This window comes from Rhinolophus ferrumequinum, chromosome 11 (assembly GCF_004115265.2).
Source record: "Rhinolophus ferrumequinum isolate MPI-CBG mRhiFer1 chromosome 11, mRhiFer1_v1.p, whole genome shotgun sequence".
In the NCBI taxonomy this organism is placed as follows: Eukaryota; Metazoa; Chordata; class Mammalia; order Chiroptera; family Rhinolophidae; genus Rhinolophus; species Rhinolophus ferrumequinum.
Window position 1 is genome coordinate 2,152,991 of NC_046294.1, and position 13,753 is coordinate 2,166,743.

The 13,753-nt window shown below is 48.9% G+C and overlaps 2 protein-coding genes across 2 annotated transcripts in view; one reads left to right on the forward strand and one right to left on the reverse strand.

Moving 5' to 3' along the window:
- The window catches only part of LOC117030753 (tumor necrosis factor receptor superfamily member 1A), a 57,550-nt gene extending 53,314 nt beyond the window's left edge, over positions 1–4,236 (reverse strand). Inside the window, exon 1 of the mRNA XM_033120977.1 lies at positions 4,116–4,236. Coding sequence (XP_032976868.1) covers positions 4,116–4,157 — 42 coding nt within the window. The 5' untranslated portion in view covers positions 4,158–4,236. The remainder of the gene's footprint in view (positions 1–4,115) is intronic.
- Positions 4,237–9,036: 4,800 nt separating this feature from the next.
- Positions 9,037–9,706, forward strand: LOC117030756 (nascent polypeptide-associated complex subunit alpha-like). Its single transcript, XM_033120981.1, has one exon. It carries the CDS (start codon positions 9,056–9,058, stop codon positions 9,704–9,706), a length of 651 nt encoding a protein of 216 aa, XP_032976872.1. The 5' UTR covers positions 9,037–9,055.
- Positions 9,707–13,753: the final 4,047 nt, after the last annotated feature.

Below are 13,753 nucleotides of genomic sequence, written 5' to 3' on the forward strand. Positions count from 1 at the left end.
GGACGTTAAGCTGGTGGTGTCGTGCCTGCGGCTGGAGGCTTGGCGTTCATAATCCCTAACCAGTGGCCTGGAGTGGACCGAGACGCCCTGTACCAGCCATGCTAGGGCACACTCCGTGTTGATCATCACATCCAGGAAGTGGGGTTCTCCCGAAAGAAAACCTTCAGCTTGCAGCAGTACTGGAGACGCCCCCGTTCCTCCCCCTCCAAACTGGTCACGTAGCGAAGCATGGCTGACCTCTGGGGGAGCTCAGAATCTGCTTTCTGGAGAGGGAGCCTTCGTGCTCTGGAGGACAGCCTGGAGCCACAGGCCGCTCAGCCACGTGACCCTAGCCTTGAGCTGGGCGGCCGTGAAGGTTGGGCTGGAAGCACGTGGCTGTGAAAGGTAGTTTTAAAAATTGGGCTAAAATTCACATCACCTACAAGTAACCCTTTGACAGTGTGTAACACACCACCATGAAGTGAGTTCACACGCTTGCAACCATCTGGACTAGTCTGGTAACTAACTATTCAAGTCTGAAGTGATCTCAGCATGAAATTTAAACATTGAAAACCTCTTACAGAGGAAATCAAATCTGAGGTCAGAGGAATACAGCTCTCCTTTCTGCAACTGAGCCTGGTCAGAAACATCATGGATGCTTTTCCTCCATCTAGCCTGGGCTCAGCACCTCGGTCTGCCCTCGGTCCCCTGCAAGTACGACACAATGAAGGAGTCGTGCCCTGTGCTCCAGTCACTCAGGTGTCACCCTCAGTGTCCAGGCCTCTGTGCCTCAGCCCCACCAGCCACCTCTGAAGTCTCCATTTCAAGCATTCACTCTGCCCAGCGCCCTCCATCCTTTCAGCTCTCCAGCTCACAACTCTCTGCTCCAACTCCTCGCCCTGAACGAGCGTTTGGGAGGCCCATGGTGACAGGGTAGGTAGACAGCTAGAAATGAGCAGGAGAGGGGAAATGACATTGCCCCTTGCTGCAGCTCCTCCTTGGGTCATGAGCCCTGGCAGCTGCCCAGCAGGACTCCAGGCTCACAACACTTCTACATCTGAGAAATGGGTTGTTAGAAGTCGGAGACGGGCTGGGGGAGATCACATCTTGTTTGTCACCAACCTCACCAGACTAGAGGATTCCAGGTTTTCACACCCCCCGAAGGGATGTGTTTGCATATGCCCCCAAATCAAGGCGTTGTGTTACACACGCCCCTGAATCAAAGGGAGATATCTCTGCGTGCCCCTCAATCACAGAAATGCCTTGCTAAATGCTAGAGGACTAGGCAGCTCAGGGGAAGAAAGACATAAAACAGGGGAGAAGGGGGGGCAACTCCACCCATAGAATAAAAGCCTCCTTGAAATGTAAGGGGGGGCTGTTTCCCTCTCTTGGGTCAGCCCGCTCCAATCCCTCCAGGATCATTCACTCCCAGATAAAACCCTGGGAAGGTGATGAAGGACAAGCCTTGCCAACTGGATCCCAGCCCCCCGGAGTCTCTAGAAGCCCCCAAGTTACTGGTGAAGGAAGTGCAGGAAAGGACTGATGACTCACCCCGACTACTGCCTACTGGCTCATTTTTCCCTTAATCTTCATTTTTCATTTCCCTACTTGTACTTCCTTTGGTGGTGTTTCTTTAACTAAGAAACTTCTGCTTTTTGTACTGCACAGATTTCCGTCTCTTGGTTAGATTCATTCCTTCAAGAAGACGAGGAGCTGAGAGGTTCAATGTCATTTACTGGTAACCACTGGGTGTTTCAGCCACGGCTGTGGGCACCCCGGCACCCCGGAGGCTGTGCCCTTCATTCCAGCATCGCCTGACCTCCCAGGCCCAAGACCAGGCAAAATGTAAGTGCCCCACCCCCCAAAAAAACCTCAGCCATCAAGATGCATACCGTTCAATGCAGTATGTTTTTAAAAACTCAAATCGGCAAACGGCGGCTGGCTTTCATGCATAAACTTGTATTGCAGCCAGGGATGGGCCACCAGGGTGTGAAGCAGGTGAGTAGGGTCAGGCCAAGGACAGGGTCTTTACTTAAAATGTTTCTATTTTTTCCTCATGCATTTTTTTGCATGAATTTTTCATGTTAGAAAGGTACTGCATCAAAATAGGATTTATCGTATTTCCTGAGTTTTTATGGTGCCCCATAAATTTTACACCAGAGGTGAGTATCCATCTCACCAGCTGTGGCCTGTCCCTTGCAGATGACCGAGGGATCCCCATTTTCCCACCCACACCCCACAGGCTCCCCCAGGCGGGGGTCTCCCTCCTGGCTGCAGCAGTCCCCTCCTCTCTGCTATCCCTTTGGATCCTTTCTCCAGCCCCTTAGGTTGGAAAGTCCCTTCCGACCCCTTCACTCCGGTCCTAGGAAATCCCGAATGACACCCAATGCCACCTGGGAACCACAGCCCAGTGGCATTTGCTGACCCCCAAAGGCCTCAGTGAGGAAATCCTGGAGCGCCTGAAGGAAGCTGAGGACTTCAGTGAGAGACAGCGTGCCACCAACCTGAAGTGAGCAGCCTGCCTCTGGGCCAAGGGGGCCCCCGCCACCCAGAGTGGAGGGGCCTGCAGTGACTCCAGGACGGCTGGTGAAACAGTCACCCCCACAGCCTGCTCTGGAAGGGTGTCCTGAGAACCCCCGGCCCATCAGCTGCACTGCAGCAACACAGAAGGAAGGGCGTCTGCTCTGCTCCCCTGAAGTTAGGCAGGGTGGTGGGCTAAATCCAGAAGGTACAGATCTGAACAGAATCTTCTGGCCCTGAAGCTTCAGGAGGTAGGCCAAGGAGGAACGTACCCTGAAGACACAGGCCCAACCCCTCCTGAGGCTCACCCAGAGTTCAGGCAAGAAAAGGCTCCCTGGATAAAAACCTTTTCAGTTCTTAAAAGTGGCCTTGCAGGCATCACCCCCAGGCTTTGCAACGGGGCACCAATAAAGGGATCCCAATAAAGGAAGCTGCTAACAACCAGCCTGGAGGCAGGTGAGAGAAAGTGAGGCCAGCTGTCTCTCCGCATTTCCCTGGGAGCACAGCCCACCGGGCCATTACTCAGGTACAAATAAAATAGGCCCCCAGAAGCCGCGGCCAGAGCTGAGGCCACCTCTCAGGATGAAGCGCTCAAAACGGAACAGGAAGAAAAGGAGAGAAGCTGTAGACTAACTAACGTCAAGGGAAGTTGGGGCTTCCCAGGGGCTCCTCTAACGTTGAGAGGAGTAAAGAAAGGAGGGAGGCAGCGCTGCCTTTGAAACAGAAATAAAGTATCACACTTTCTGTGCTTTGAGGTTAGCACTGTTGCTGCTTTCAAAATGAAATCGATCACCTTCTGTGACACGCGTAATTACAAAAACAATAACACCTAAAAAACGTTACCGATATTTACAAAATAGTGAAACAACGTATCTGCAGAAACTATTTCTGCTCGAAGCCTAGATAACGGAAAAACAGCTGAGTTGATTTGTAGCAAAAACACCACACTTTAATTTAAACGCCTCCCGCCTGCCCTCCGCGGGCGGTGTCCGGGTTCGAAGTTTCTAGAAACCACACCCCCCACCGCGCTCCGCGAGCAGCGTCTACAGCGCTAGCGCCCTGTAGGCGCGCCTTATGCCCGCCGGCCCGGCTGCCCCCACACGTCAGGTCCTGACTCCCGAGAGGCTCGGAACAATGACAAAGTCTCCACCTGCCCTAAAAAAACTGGGGTGCCACCTTGGGCTTTTGGGGCACCAGCGTGTCCTCTGCCAGGGGCGCGCACCCCTGGGTAGGGACGCGGGCAGCGCCAGTTCCGGGCACGATACCCGACCTAGCGGGCCCCGGACAGCCCTCGGCCCGGCAGGACAGAGGGGGGACAGTCAAGATGCGTGTGGGGGCCGTCCCGACCCCCCAGCCAGCCCGTTTGGGCTACGCCCAGAGGGGGCTCATCCCGGGGCTGCCCAGCTCGCGCCCGGCGCCCCTGTACCCGACTTCCTGGCCTGCCCGCGCTGTCCGGAGCCGCCGTCGGACGGAACAATGGGGGTGGGAGGGCGGTAAGAGTCGCCTGGGACCCCGCGAGATCCCCAGCCAGTCCCCTTAGGCTACGCCCGGAGGGGGCTCATCCCGGGGCTGCCCAGCTCGCGCCCGGCCTCCCGGGACCACCACACACCACTCACCGAGGCCGGGAGCAGCAGGAGCAGCAGTCGCCCCAGCGACATGGTTGGGAGACGCGAATGAACGACGACCACCAAGAAGCAACGCAGTTCAAAGCCGCACCACCTATCTGGGCTGACGAAAGGAAAGTGCGGAAGCCCCACCCCTACTGGGGGAGTGGCCCCTGCGGGGATGCGTGGGGACTTGCGGGGGTGGGGAGGTGTGCACAGAAAGGCCAGACATCCGCCAGAACAGAGAAGCAGGCAGTAAAAAGTAAAAGGCGTCCAAAGGGAAAGGAAGAAGTAAAACGATCTCTGTTCATCTTTTATGCAGAAAACCCTAAAAAGACTCCACAAGGGAAACACACAAGCACAGCAACTGCCGGTTAGAACTAATGAAGGAACTCCTCAGGTCGGAAGCCTGATCGCAATGCAGCCCTTACCTGACCCACCCGCACCCAGGCAGCGTCCCCATCGCAGGCCAGCACACCCAGGAATGAAGCCCCAAGCGCAGCCCCTGTGGGACACGGGGAGCCTGAGCTCCCATCCTAGGTGGCTCTGGAGGTGGCTGCTGGGACCGCACAGGGTGCAAGCAGCAGGCACTGGAAGGGACTCCCCCGGGACCACTGTGTGCCGCCCCACTGCGCCCGTCTGCACACCACCCCCTTGAGTGAATCAAACACAACTTTAAGGACTGAAATCATTTGCCCATCCTGAGAAATCCCTGCCCGTCCTGACGACCCTAAGGTCGTCAAGGTCACCCAGGAGGGCATGTCAAGGCCGGGGCAGGTTCAAGGCATCTCTGCCGAGGTAACAGAAAGTTCCAGATATGACTCAGTGCAGGGCTATATGACGTTGACCAGCACTGGGGAAACTGGCATTCTAAGAAAAAGGGGAAATGTAGACCAGCTTCAGACAAGTGGGGGGATGGGGGTGTGGGTGGGGATGAGAACCGGCCTGTGGCCAGTTTTGAACAGAATAATAGAATGATTAAGCATGAAGACCGGCCTTCAAAATCATAGATCAGAGTGGTTCTGAGCTTCTCACTTCCTGGCACTGAAAGTCGGGTCTTCTGGCACTGAAGCCAAACTCACGTGTGTGTGTGTGTGTGTGTGTGTGATTTTCAGTTTCAGTGTCTGTCTTAATGCTCTTTACATAGAGGCAAAATTCAGGTTCGAACTGAATTTTCAGATTTAACAAAAGAATTTCCACAACTCTTGGAAAAAACCCCAACTCTATAAAGAAAGTCTTTAAAATGTAATGTTATTACCATCCAGTAGAGGAATTTAGATACTCTTGATGTTGACATTTTCTGGCAAGTCTTGGTCAGAAAAGGTGCTGACACATTGGGTTAGAGACTCTTAAAAAAAAAAAAAAGTCCTATATGTACAGTTTAAATCAATAAAAACGATTTATCAAAAATGAAAACATAGACGAGTATCCACATGGGAACTTGTACCCCATGTTCACAGCAGCACTACGCACAATAGTCAAAAAGTGGAAACCGAATCCCATCACCTGCTAAATGGAGAAATAAAATGGGACCTGTGTACACAATCGGTCCAATAGAAGGGACCCACCCCCAACCCCAACCCCTGCCACCCATGTACTGAGGCTGGGACCACAGGACTAGCTTTAGCTAATGGGTGCAAGTGAAAGTGACGTGTGTCACTTATGGTCTGAGGTCGAGAGGAGGGGTGGGTCCCAGACTCTCCCCACCTCCCCACCCCGCCCCACAGCTGCTTGGATCCCCCAGTGACCACATGGAGCAGAGCGGTCTGGACCATTAACCGACCAGATGCTGACTTCATTAGAAACCACGATATGGTTCCATCTAATCTGACTAATACACCTGGCTCAGTGACTAGAACTTCTGCACCCTCGTTTTGTCTTCCATAAAAAAAAAAAAATAAGATACTTTGCCACAATGGGTTACGGCAGGGATGAGAGGTTACAGGGTCAGATCAATGTATGGTGACTATAATATTGACTATAATGCATAATGAAGTGTCCTGCCCAAGTCACTGTCCGGACACGTTTGTCACTGTTTGCCCACATTTGTCACCAAGTCACTGTCGGGCCGCAGAGTCTGTCTGCTCATAGATGTGGCTGTGGGTTGTGGAGTGATCTCTCCATGGGCCCAGAGAATCACAGAGCCCTCCCGCTAGAACAGCAGATGGTACCGATTCACACCCACCCTGCACCTGTGGGCTCTGGCATGGGGCCCCCTGGCACGTCCAGTGCAGACAGGAGGGCTCGGCCTGAGGGGGGAGGGTGGGAGATTAAGAAAAACACAGAGACAGGAAAGTTGGGATCAGGAGGTCCACTGTCCACGGATGGCAGAGCAGTGGCCCAGTTTTTATTTTTCACACGGTTTTACACTGTCTTAGAACAACTGTCTATTCAACCAAGTATTAGTAGAACTTTCTTTTATGTGTATTAGCAAGCTTGTATGTCTGCGGCTGTGATTGTGTTGTCTTGTTCTTTCTGGGGGAGGATGCTGAGGCGAGGCGTCCCTTGGATCAGACCTCGCAGGCTGCAAGGACCTTGTCAGCTTACATCCTGCTCTCCACATCTCCCCCTTTTCTTTTTGTTGGAAACCGCAGCTGGCGTTGATTAAGAAGGTCTGCCAGTCGGCGTGGATGACTCCGTAGCCGACTGAAAAGATACAAAATAGAATAAGTATTCAGAGAAGGATACGAAACAGGACCCGAAAGGAGTGTTGAAGGAGATTAAACAGGTAAACCCTTTGAGCTGGCTTAACAGTTGTTGAGCAATAACCTGGGCATCCAGAAGCGGGTAAGCTTGGGGGGTGCGTTGCCTAGAGACGGAAAGTTTGGGAGACTGAGCAGGCTCAGCGAAGACCCCGGGAAGGAGGTCTGGGGGCGGTGGTCCTGGGGATGGGGAAGGAGCAGGAGCTGCTGGAAGCGGCCGCACCGGGCACCTCCCGGTGGTGGAGAGGCTGCTGTCGGGGAAGCGGCTCTGCGCAGGCTTCGGGGCAGCAGCGGGGGGGGGGGGGGGGGGGGGGGGGGGGGGGGCGGGGGGGGGCGGGGGGGGGTGGCACTCCACAAGAGAGCTTAGCAAAGGCTGCAGGAGGTCGGCCGTATCACAGTCCTGAGGGCTGAGGTTTTGGGAGGGTCAGAGGGTCATACTATTTTTGTTCCTCATCATGAAGTTCTTTCCGGTAATCAAGGGGGTAACTGTTTATCTCCTACTGCTGGAGCCCAGGGAGCGCCAGGCGCTTTAGCGCTTCCTACCCCTCCGCTGCATGCCGGTGTAAGACCTGGGAGAGCCCTCCCTGTGAGAGGGGGTGGTTGTCTCGTCCAGCGCAACACGGGCAGTGAGGGTGCGAGAAGGGACGGCTTTGGGTTAAGTTTTTAAGAAAGAAACAAACAGAGACTTAATGCAGTTAAATCTCTCAGAAGGCCAGGGGTCTCTCAGTCTCAGAGGAGCGGAGCCCAGAATAAGGCCGACTGAAGGTTTTTATTGATAGGTATATAAATACAAGAAAGTAACATTGTTTCTTACACGGTCTGTGAGACTCATACATCATAGCAGAAAAATGTTTATTCCAATCACCCTTTATCTATAAACAGCCGAAGCACAAGGTCCCATGATGTCTAACCTAAGGTATGTACCTTTTCAGGGTCAAGTCTCTCATAATGTAACAGCTCCGTTGAGGTAAGTGGAGAGAACTGATCTTTATTGTATTTATGACTTCTGTCACAAACAGGTGCAAGGGAAAAGCCAGGGCCGGCAACAGACTTTCCCAGGCAGGGGGAAGGGGAGGCAAGGCCCCTTCCCATATTTTTCTAAGGCAGCTCATTAGGGGTCCCCACTCGGTTCCGCCTGGCTTAGGTTGTCTCTCCCGTGAGATACGTTACCCGTCTTTGGCTGCAAACCATCTTTTGGGGACCAGACAGAGAGACATAAGGTGTAAACACAAGGATGGAACAGAGTCCCAGAAAGACACAATCTTACAGACTCTTCTTTCCTTAAGGAAAGACACGGGGGGACAGCTGGCTGGGCTGCTGTGTGACTACATCTCCCCGTTTTTTGTTTTTGAAGTATGAGAGACACAGACCGTGCCGCTTCTTCATTTACAGCCCGTCGGAGGGCTATTTGTCCACATCTGAGGACTAAACAGAATGAACAGAGAATAATAAGCGGAATAGCAATAGCCCCAGCAAACCCTCCACCCAGAGTCTTTGTCCATTTAACAGGGTTTCAATTGGAAAGTCCTTCTGCAGCCGCAGAAAGTGTCTCTTCTCCAGGGAGGAGCCGAGGCTTGGCGCTGGACATCTGATTAACTTCTTGTTGTAATTGTATAATGTCCACACTGAGATGAGGCATATGTCCCAGGAGATGGGCTCGCACCTTAGACCAAGGGGCACGAGTTTGATTATAAGAAATGGGGTTACACAGTAAGTGGATACATTCCAATCACATTTTAAGGTAATCATAGTGTGAAGATTTTTTTACTTGATCACCAAGAAATACAACAGTGGTTTCTAAATCTGTTAATCTAACATTAATTTTTTGATCTATTTTGATTTGTTGATTCCAAGATTTACTAGCATTTTCATGCCATTTTTGTACAAATTCTGTAGTTGGAACAGTTTGATGCAGAGCAGCACCAGAAACAGCAGCGACAGTGGTTATAGCAATTATACCCGTAATAGCAGTAATCAGCAATCTTTTAGTTCTATGTAAAATCTTATGAAGCAATTGAAGGACAAGGTGAACAGTGGGAGAGTCCTCCCACACTCGAGGGGCTTGGACAGGAATCCACAGACCCCGTCTTTTCCTCAAGATCATTATCTGATCTTGGGAGGAATTATAAATTGACGAATCTATGCAAGTGAACAAATGACACTGATGGCATTCAACTATTTTTAAGGTTGAATCAATTGTGAACTTTCCCATCAGAAAAACAAAAGGAGGTTTCGCGTTTCCCGCACAAAATGCCCGGTGAAGCCACAGAAACCGTTCCTGCTACAGAGCAGGAGTTGCCACAGCCGCAGGCTGAGACAGGGTCTGGAACAGAATCTGACAGTGATGAATCAGTACCAGAGCTTGAGGAACAAGATTCCACACAGGCTACCACACAACAAGCCCAGGTGGCAGCGGCAGCAGCTAAAATCGATGAAGAACCCGTCAGTAAAGCAAAACAGAGCTGGAGTGAAAAGAAGGCACGGAAGGCTACGTCCAAACTCGGTCTTCGACAGGTTACAGGGGTTACTAGGGTCACTATCCGGAAATCTAAGAATATCCTCTTTGTCATCTCAAAACCAGATGTCTACAAGAGCCCAGCTTCAGATACCTACATAGTTTTCGGGGAAGCAAAGATCGAGGACTTATCTCAGCAAGCACAGCTGGCAGCTGCTGAGAAATTCAAAGTTCAAGGTGAAGCTGTCTCAAACATTCAAGAAAACACGCAGACTCCAACTGTACAAGAGGAGAGCGAAGAGGAAGAGGTTGATGAAACAGGTGTGGAAGTTACGGACATCGAATTGGTCATGACACGAGCAAAGGTGTCGAGAGCAAAGGCAGTCCGAGCCCTGAAGAACAGCAGTAATGATATTGTAAATGCCATTATGGAATTAACGATGTAACCATCTATACAAGACAAGGACCTTTTTTTGGTGTTTCAAAAGAATAACTGCAGTTTGCTTTGAAATTTGTACTGTTTCTATCATTAATAAAGTTATGGCTTCTTGTGGGATGAAAAAAAAACAAAAACAAAAGGAGTTTTAAGATATACTTGTAAATTAAACATCTGTGTTTTTTCAAACTTAAAGGTATATTGATTACCAATATCTTTAGTATAATTTCCATTCCAAATCTGATTTTGACCTAAATCTAAAGCTACTTTCCATAGGGTCTTTTGTACAGGACCCAAATAGGAGTAATCATTTTTAACTGAGGTGGTGCTAAAACCTTCTCTTTCCAAAAAATAGTAATAGTATACGGTGATTTAATGATCTTTGGGAAATTGAGTTCTGACATTTGATCTCTTAGGGATTGAGGTTCAGAGCATTTTACCCCGGAACACACATGAATAGCAATCCCATAAGGTCCCCAATCAACTACAGTACCAAGGGAATTGCTAAATAACACTCAATCTAAGCTTTCTCTACATTCTTCCCAATGAATGTGGGAGTGTGTGTCAACCCATTTATCTTGAGGACACGGATGAAGAGAAGGAGGAAAAAGATGAGTACTTAACTCTTGAGTCTGAAATCCGCGACCTGAAAGCATAAACAATTTTTTATAAGTGTCATTTCCTTCTCCCTTGGGAATTACCCAAGCTTGATCATGGAAGAGGAAGAGGAAGAGGAAGACATGGAGAAATAGGCCCAATGCAGACAGGTAGATGTTCAAAACCTAAGGCAGTGTGACCAGAGAGTGTAAACTCTCGGCCTTCTTCATCAGGGAACTCTGGGCCTGTTTGATCGTCAGGTCCTGGAAACCAGGAGCTATCATTAATGCAGATTAAAGGAGGAGCATCGTTCCAAGTCACAGGTGTTAACAAGGGAGGATTAGGAACATAAGCCCAAGAGGTAAAATTATCAGCATAAACACTCATTGGAAGGCAGCTCACAATGAAAAGAATAGCCATCCTGGAAATCAATATGTTGGTATCTGTTTTGGGGAATATCTTTTTAATTAAATTTTTATTAGTCTCTCGGGACAACTTTCCAAGTTGTCTCCAAGCAAGGAGTGTGGTAGCACTCAGGTCAGAAGCCTTAGTTGAGGACGAAGCAGCAGGCACCGGAGCAGGACGGCGACAGGCGTCACGCTGTTTCCTATCAGGTGATGGAAGTGGAGTCACCACAGGCGGCTGCCGACGGGAGCTGGTGGCTGATAATGGGGTCGCATGAAGTGATGACGTCAGCGGTACTGGTCCCTCTGTGGACTCACACTGGTGATCGGTAGTGATTTTGTCCGGCGAGTGAATATCACTCTGGGCTGGGGTGCGAGGTCCACAGTATGGCTTGATGCACCGACTAGGCACCCGCAAAGGATGTTCTTTTGGTCCTGGAGAGACACAGGCAAAACCTCGTCCCCATGTTAACAAGGTTCCTAACTGTCATTGATTAGTTTGAATATCCTTCCACCAAATGGGCACATCCTCCAAAGCCTTAGGGCTATGGAGATTGTGAAAATGTCTTTCTGCAGCTGTGCGCCCGAGGTGTGGATCTGTGTTACTGCTGGAGCCCGAAGAATTCAAAAAATGTAAAGTAAGCATGGCTTTGGCCAGTTGTACTTGTGGAGGATTGTCTCCCCCCTTTTGTTTTTGAAGTTGTTTTTTGAGAGTACAATTAGCACGTTCTACAGTAGCTTGTCCTTGGGGATTATAAGGAATCCCTGTGGTATGATTAATTTTCCATTGTTCACAAAATTTTGTGAACTTGTTACTAGTGTAAGCTGGGCCATTGTCTGTTTTAATGGCTTGAGGGAGGCCCATAATGGAGAAGCAGATAAGTAAATGTCTGAAAGAGTGGCTAGCATTTTCTCCGCTTTGAGTGGTGCCCGAGATGAAACCAGAGGAGGTATCGACAGTGACACGAACAAAAGATAAACGTCCAAATGAAGGGACATGAGGTACATCCATTTGCCAAATAGCATTAGGGACTAGTCCTCAGGGGTTAACCCCTTCAGGGCACTCTTGAGAAGCATTGAGAATTTGGCAGGTTGGGCAAGTTTGAACTATATGTCTGGCCTGTTTATAAGTAATAGGAAAACGAGCCCGAAGGCCAGCAGCGTTTGTATGGGTTAAAGAATGAAATTGGGTTGCCTCAGTAACTAGAATATTAGCGATTAATGAATCAGCAGCAGCATTGCCGCGTGTCAGTGGTCCCGGTAGGGAAGTGTGGGCGTGTATAAGAGTAATGAAAAATGGATGCTGTCGGTTTTTAACAACCTGTTGAAGCTGATTAAAAAGAAACTGGAGAGACGAGTTTGAGTTATTAGACAGTAACGCCGTCTCAATATTTTTTACTGTGTGAACTACATAAGCGAATCAGAGACAATATTTAACGGTTCAGTATAATCTTGTAAGGCAGTTAGCACAGCAACTAACTCTGCTCTCTGTGCAGAGGTGCAATTAGTTTGAATGACTTGTTGATTTATTTCACTCACAATCGCTGCCCTGCCATTACTAGACCCATCAGTAAAAACTGTTACAGCTTTTGAAATTGGATCTGGACTTAATCTCTTAGGGAGAATCCAACTGGTTTTTAGAAGGAATTGAAACAATTTATTTTTTGGATAGTGATTGTCAATAATTCCAAAATATCCACAAATAGCAACTTGCCAGATTTTAGAATGGGTATTTAGGTGTGTAACTTGTTGTTTTTTAAACGGAACTACTATCTTATTAGCTTCGATTCCGTTTAAATTAAGAACTCTAGTGCGAGTTCATAAAACAAGCTCTGAAATTAATTCCAAATAAGTTGGGAGTGATTTGACAAAATTACTAGGTAGAAACATCCACTCTACCAAGTCATTTTGTTGAATTATCACCGCTGTAGGTGAATGGGGAGTAGGGAAAATTAAAATTTGTAAAGGTTGAGATGGATCTATGCGTTGAATCTGAGCTTCTTGAATTTTTTGTTCAACTAATTCTAGCTCTTTGTTGGCCTGAGGAGTTAGGGTACGGGGACTATCCAACTGACGACCCCGTAAGAGGCCAAATAAATTACTGAGCGCATAGGTGGGGATTCCCAGAGTGGCACGAAGCCAATTAATAGCTCCTAACAATTTTTGTAAACCATTTAACGTAGAGACTTCATCTCTCCTAATCTTTTTTTGTTTTTGTCTAAATCTTTTTTTGGTCAGACTCAGAGTCTCTACCTTAAGTCTCTATCTCATTTTTTTTGTTTGTTTTATCCTTTTTATTAACATACTGAAATCTCTCACAACTATAAAAAGTTGCTGGGCCTTATTTTTAAACAAGCTACTGTTTTTCTGAGTCTGTTTGGAGCGGTTCCAAAACTGAGCGGATTAGTTGGAACGTTTCCCAGATGGAACCGGGGAAAGACACTCCGTTGGAATGTAATGTAATGTAATGTAATGACCTTGTCTTACTTTTTTCCACTTATCTATCTCAAGTGTCCCAAGGTTTGGAAACCAGGAACAATGAGTCTCAATTACTTTGAGGAATTCCTCTAATCTTTTTTTTCTGAGGTTTTGTGCTTTTCCTTCTTAAGAAGGTGCTGAAACACACAGATATAAGGTCTGTACTTGCTTTCTGCATTATCCATGTTAGTAATTAAACAGGAAAGGAAAGAGAAGGACTTTCACTCCAATTCCACTCTGATGCTCGGCCGGCCGTGCCTCTCTCGAGACCTTAGAACACATCTTGGTTAAGGCGTGGTTGTATAACCCCCAACCCTGGTTGGCGAGATGCCAAATCGCCGTTATGCCGTGTGACGCGTTACAGAACCACGGTTAGGAGCCCAAGCAAACTCCGTAGTCCTAAAGGACGGTGGAGCTATAAGCATTCACTCACACATTCACACTCTTTCACACGAAAGTGTTAGTTGTTTCTTTTGAATTCCTTCGTCACCCTGGTTAAATTCTCCAAGTCCATAGACTGCCTCCTTACCCCAGGTAGCTGCCGCGGCGGATTCTTGGAGTCCCTTCACCGTGTCTGC

Excerpts from the sequence above, each read along its gene's own strand:
- LOC117030756 (XM_033120981.1), top strand. The coding sequence starts at position 9,056 with ATGCCCGGTGAAGCCACAGAAACCGTTCCTGCTACAGAGCAGGAGTTG.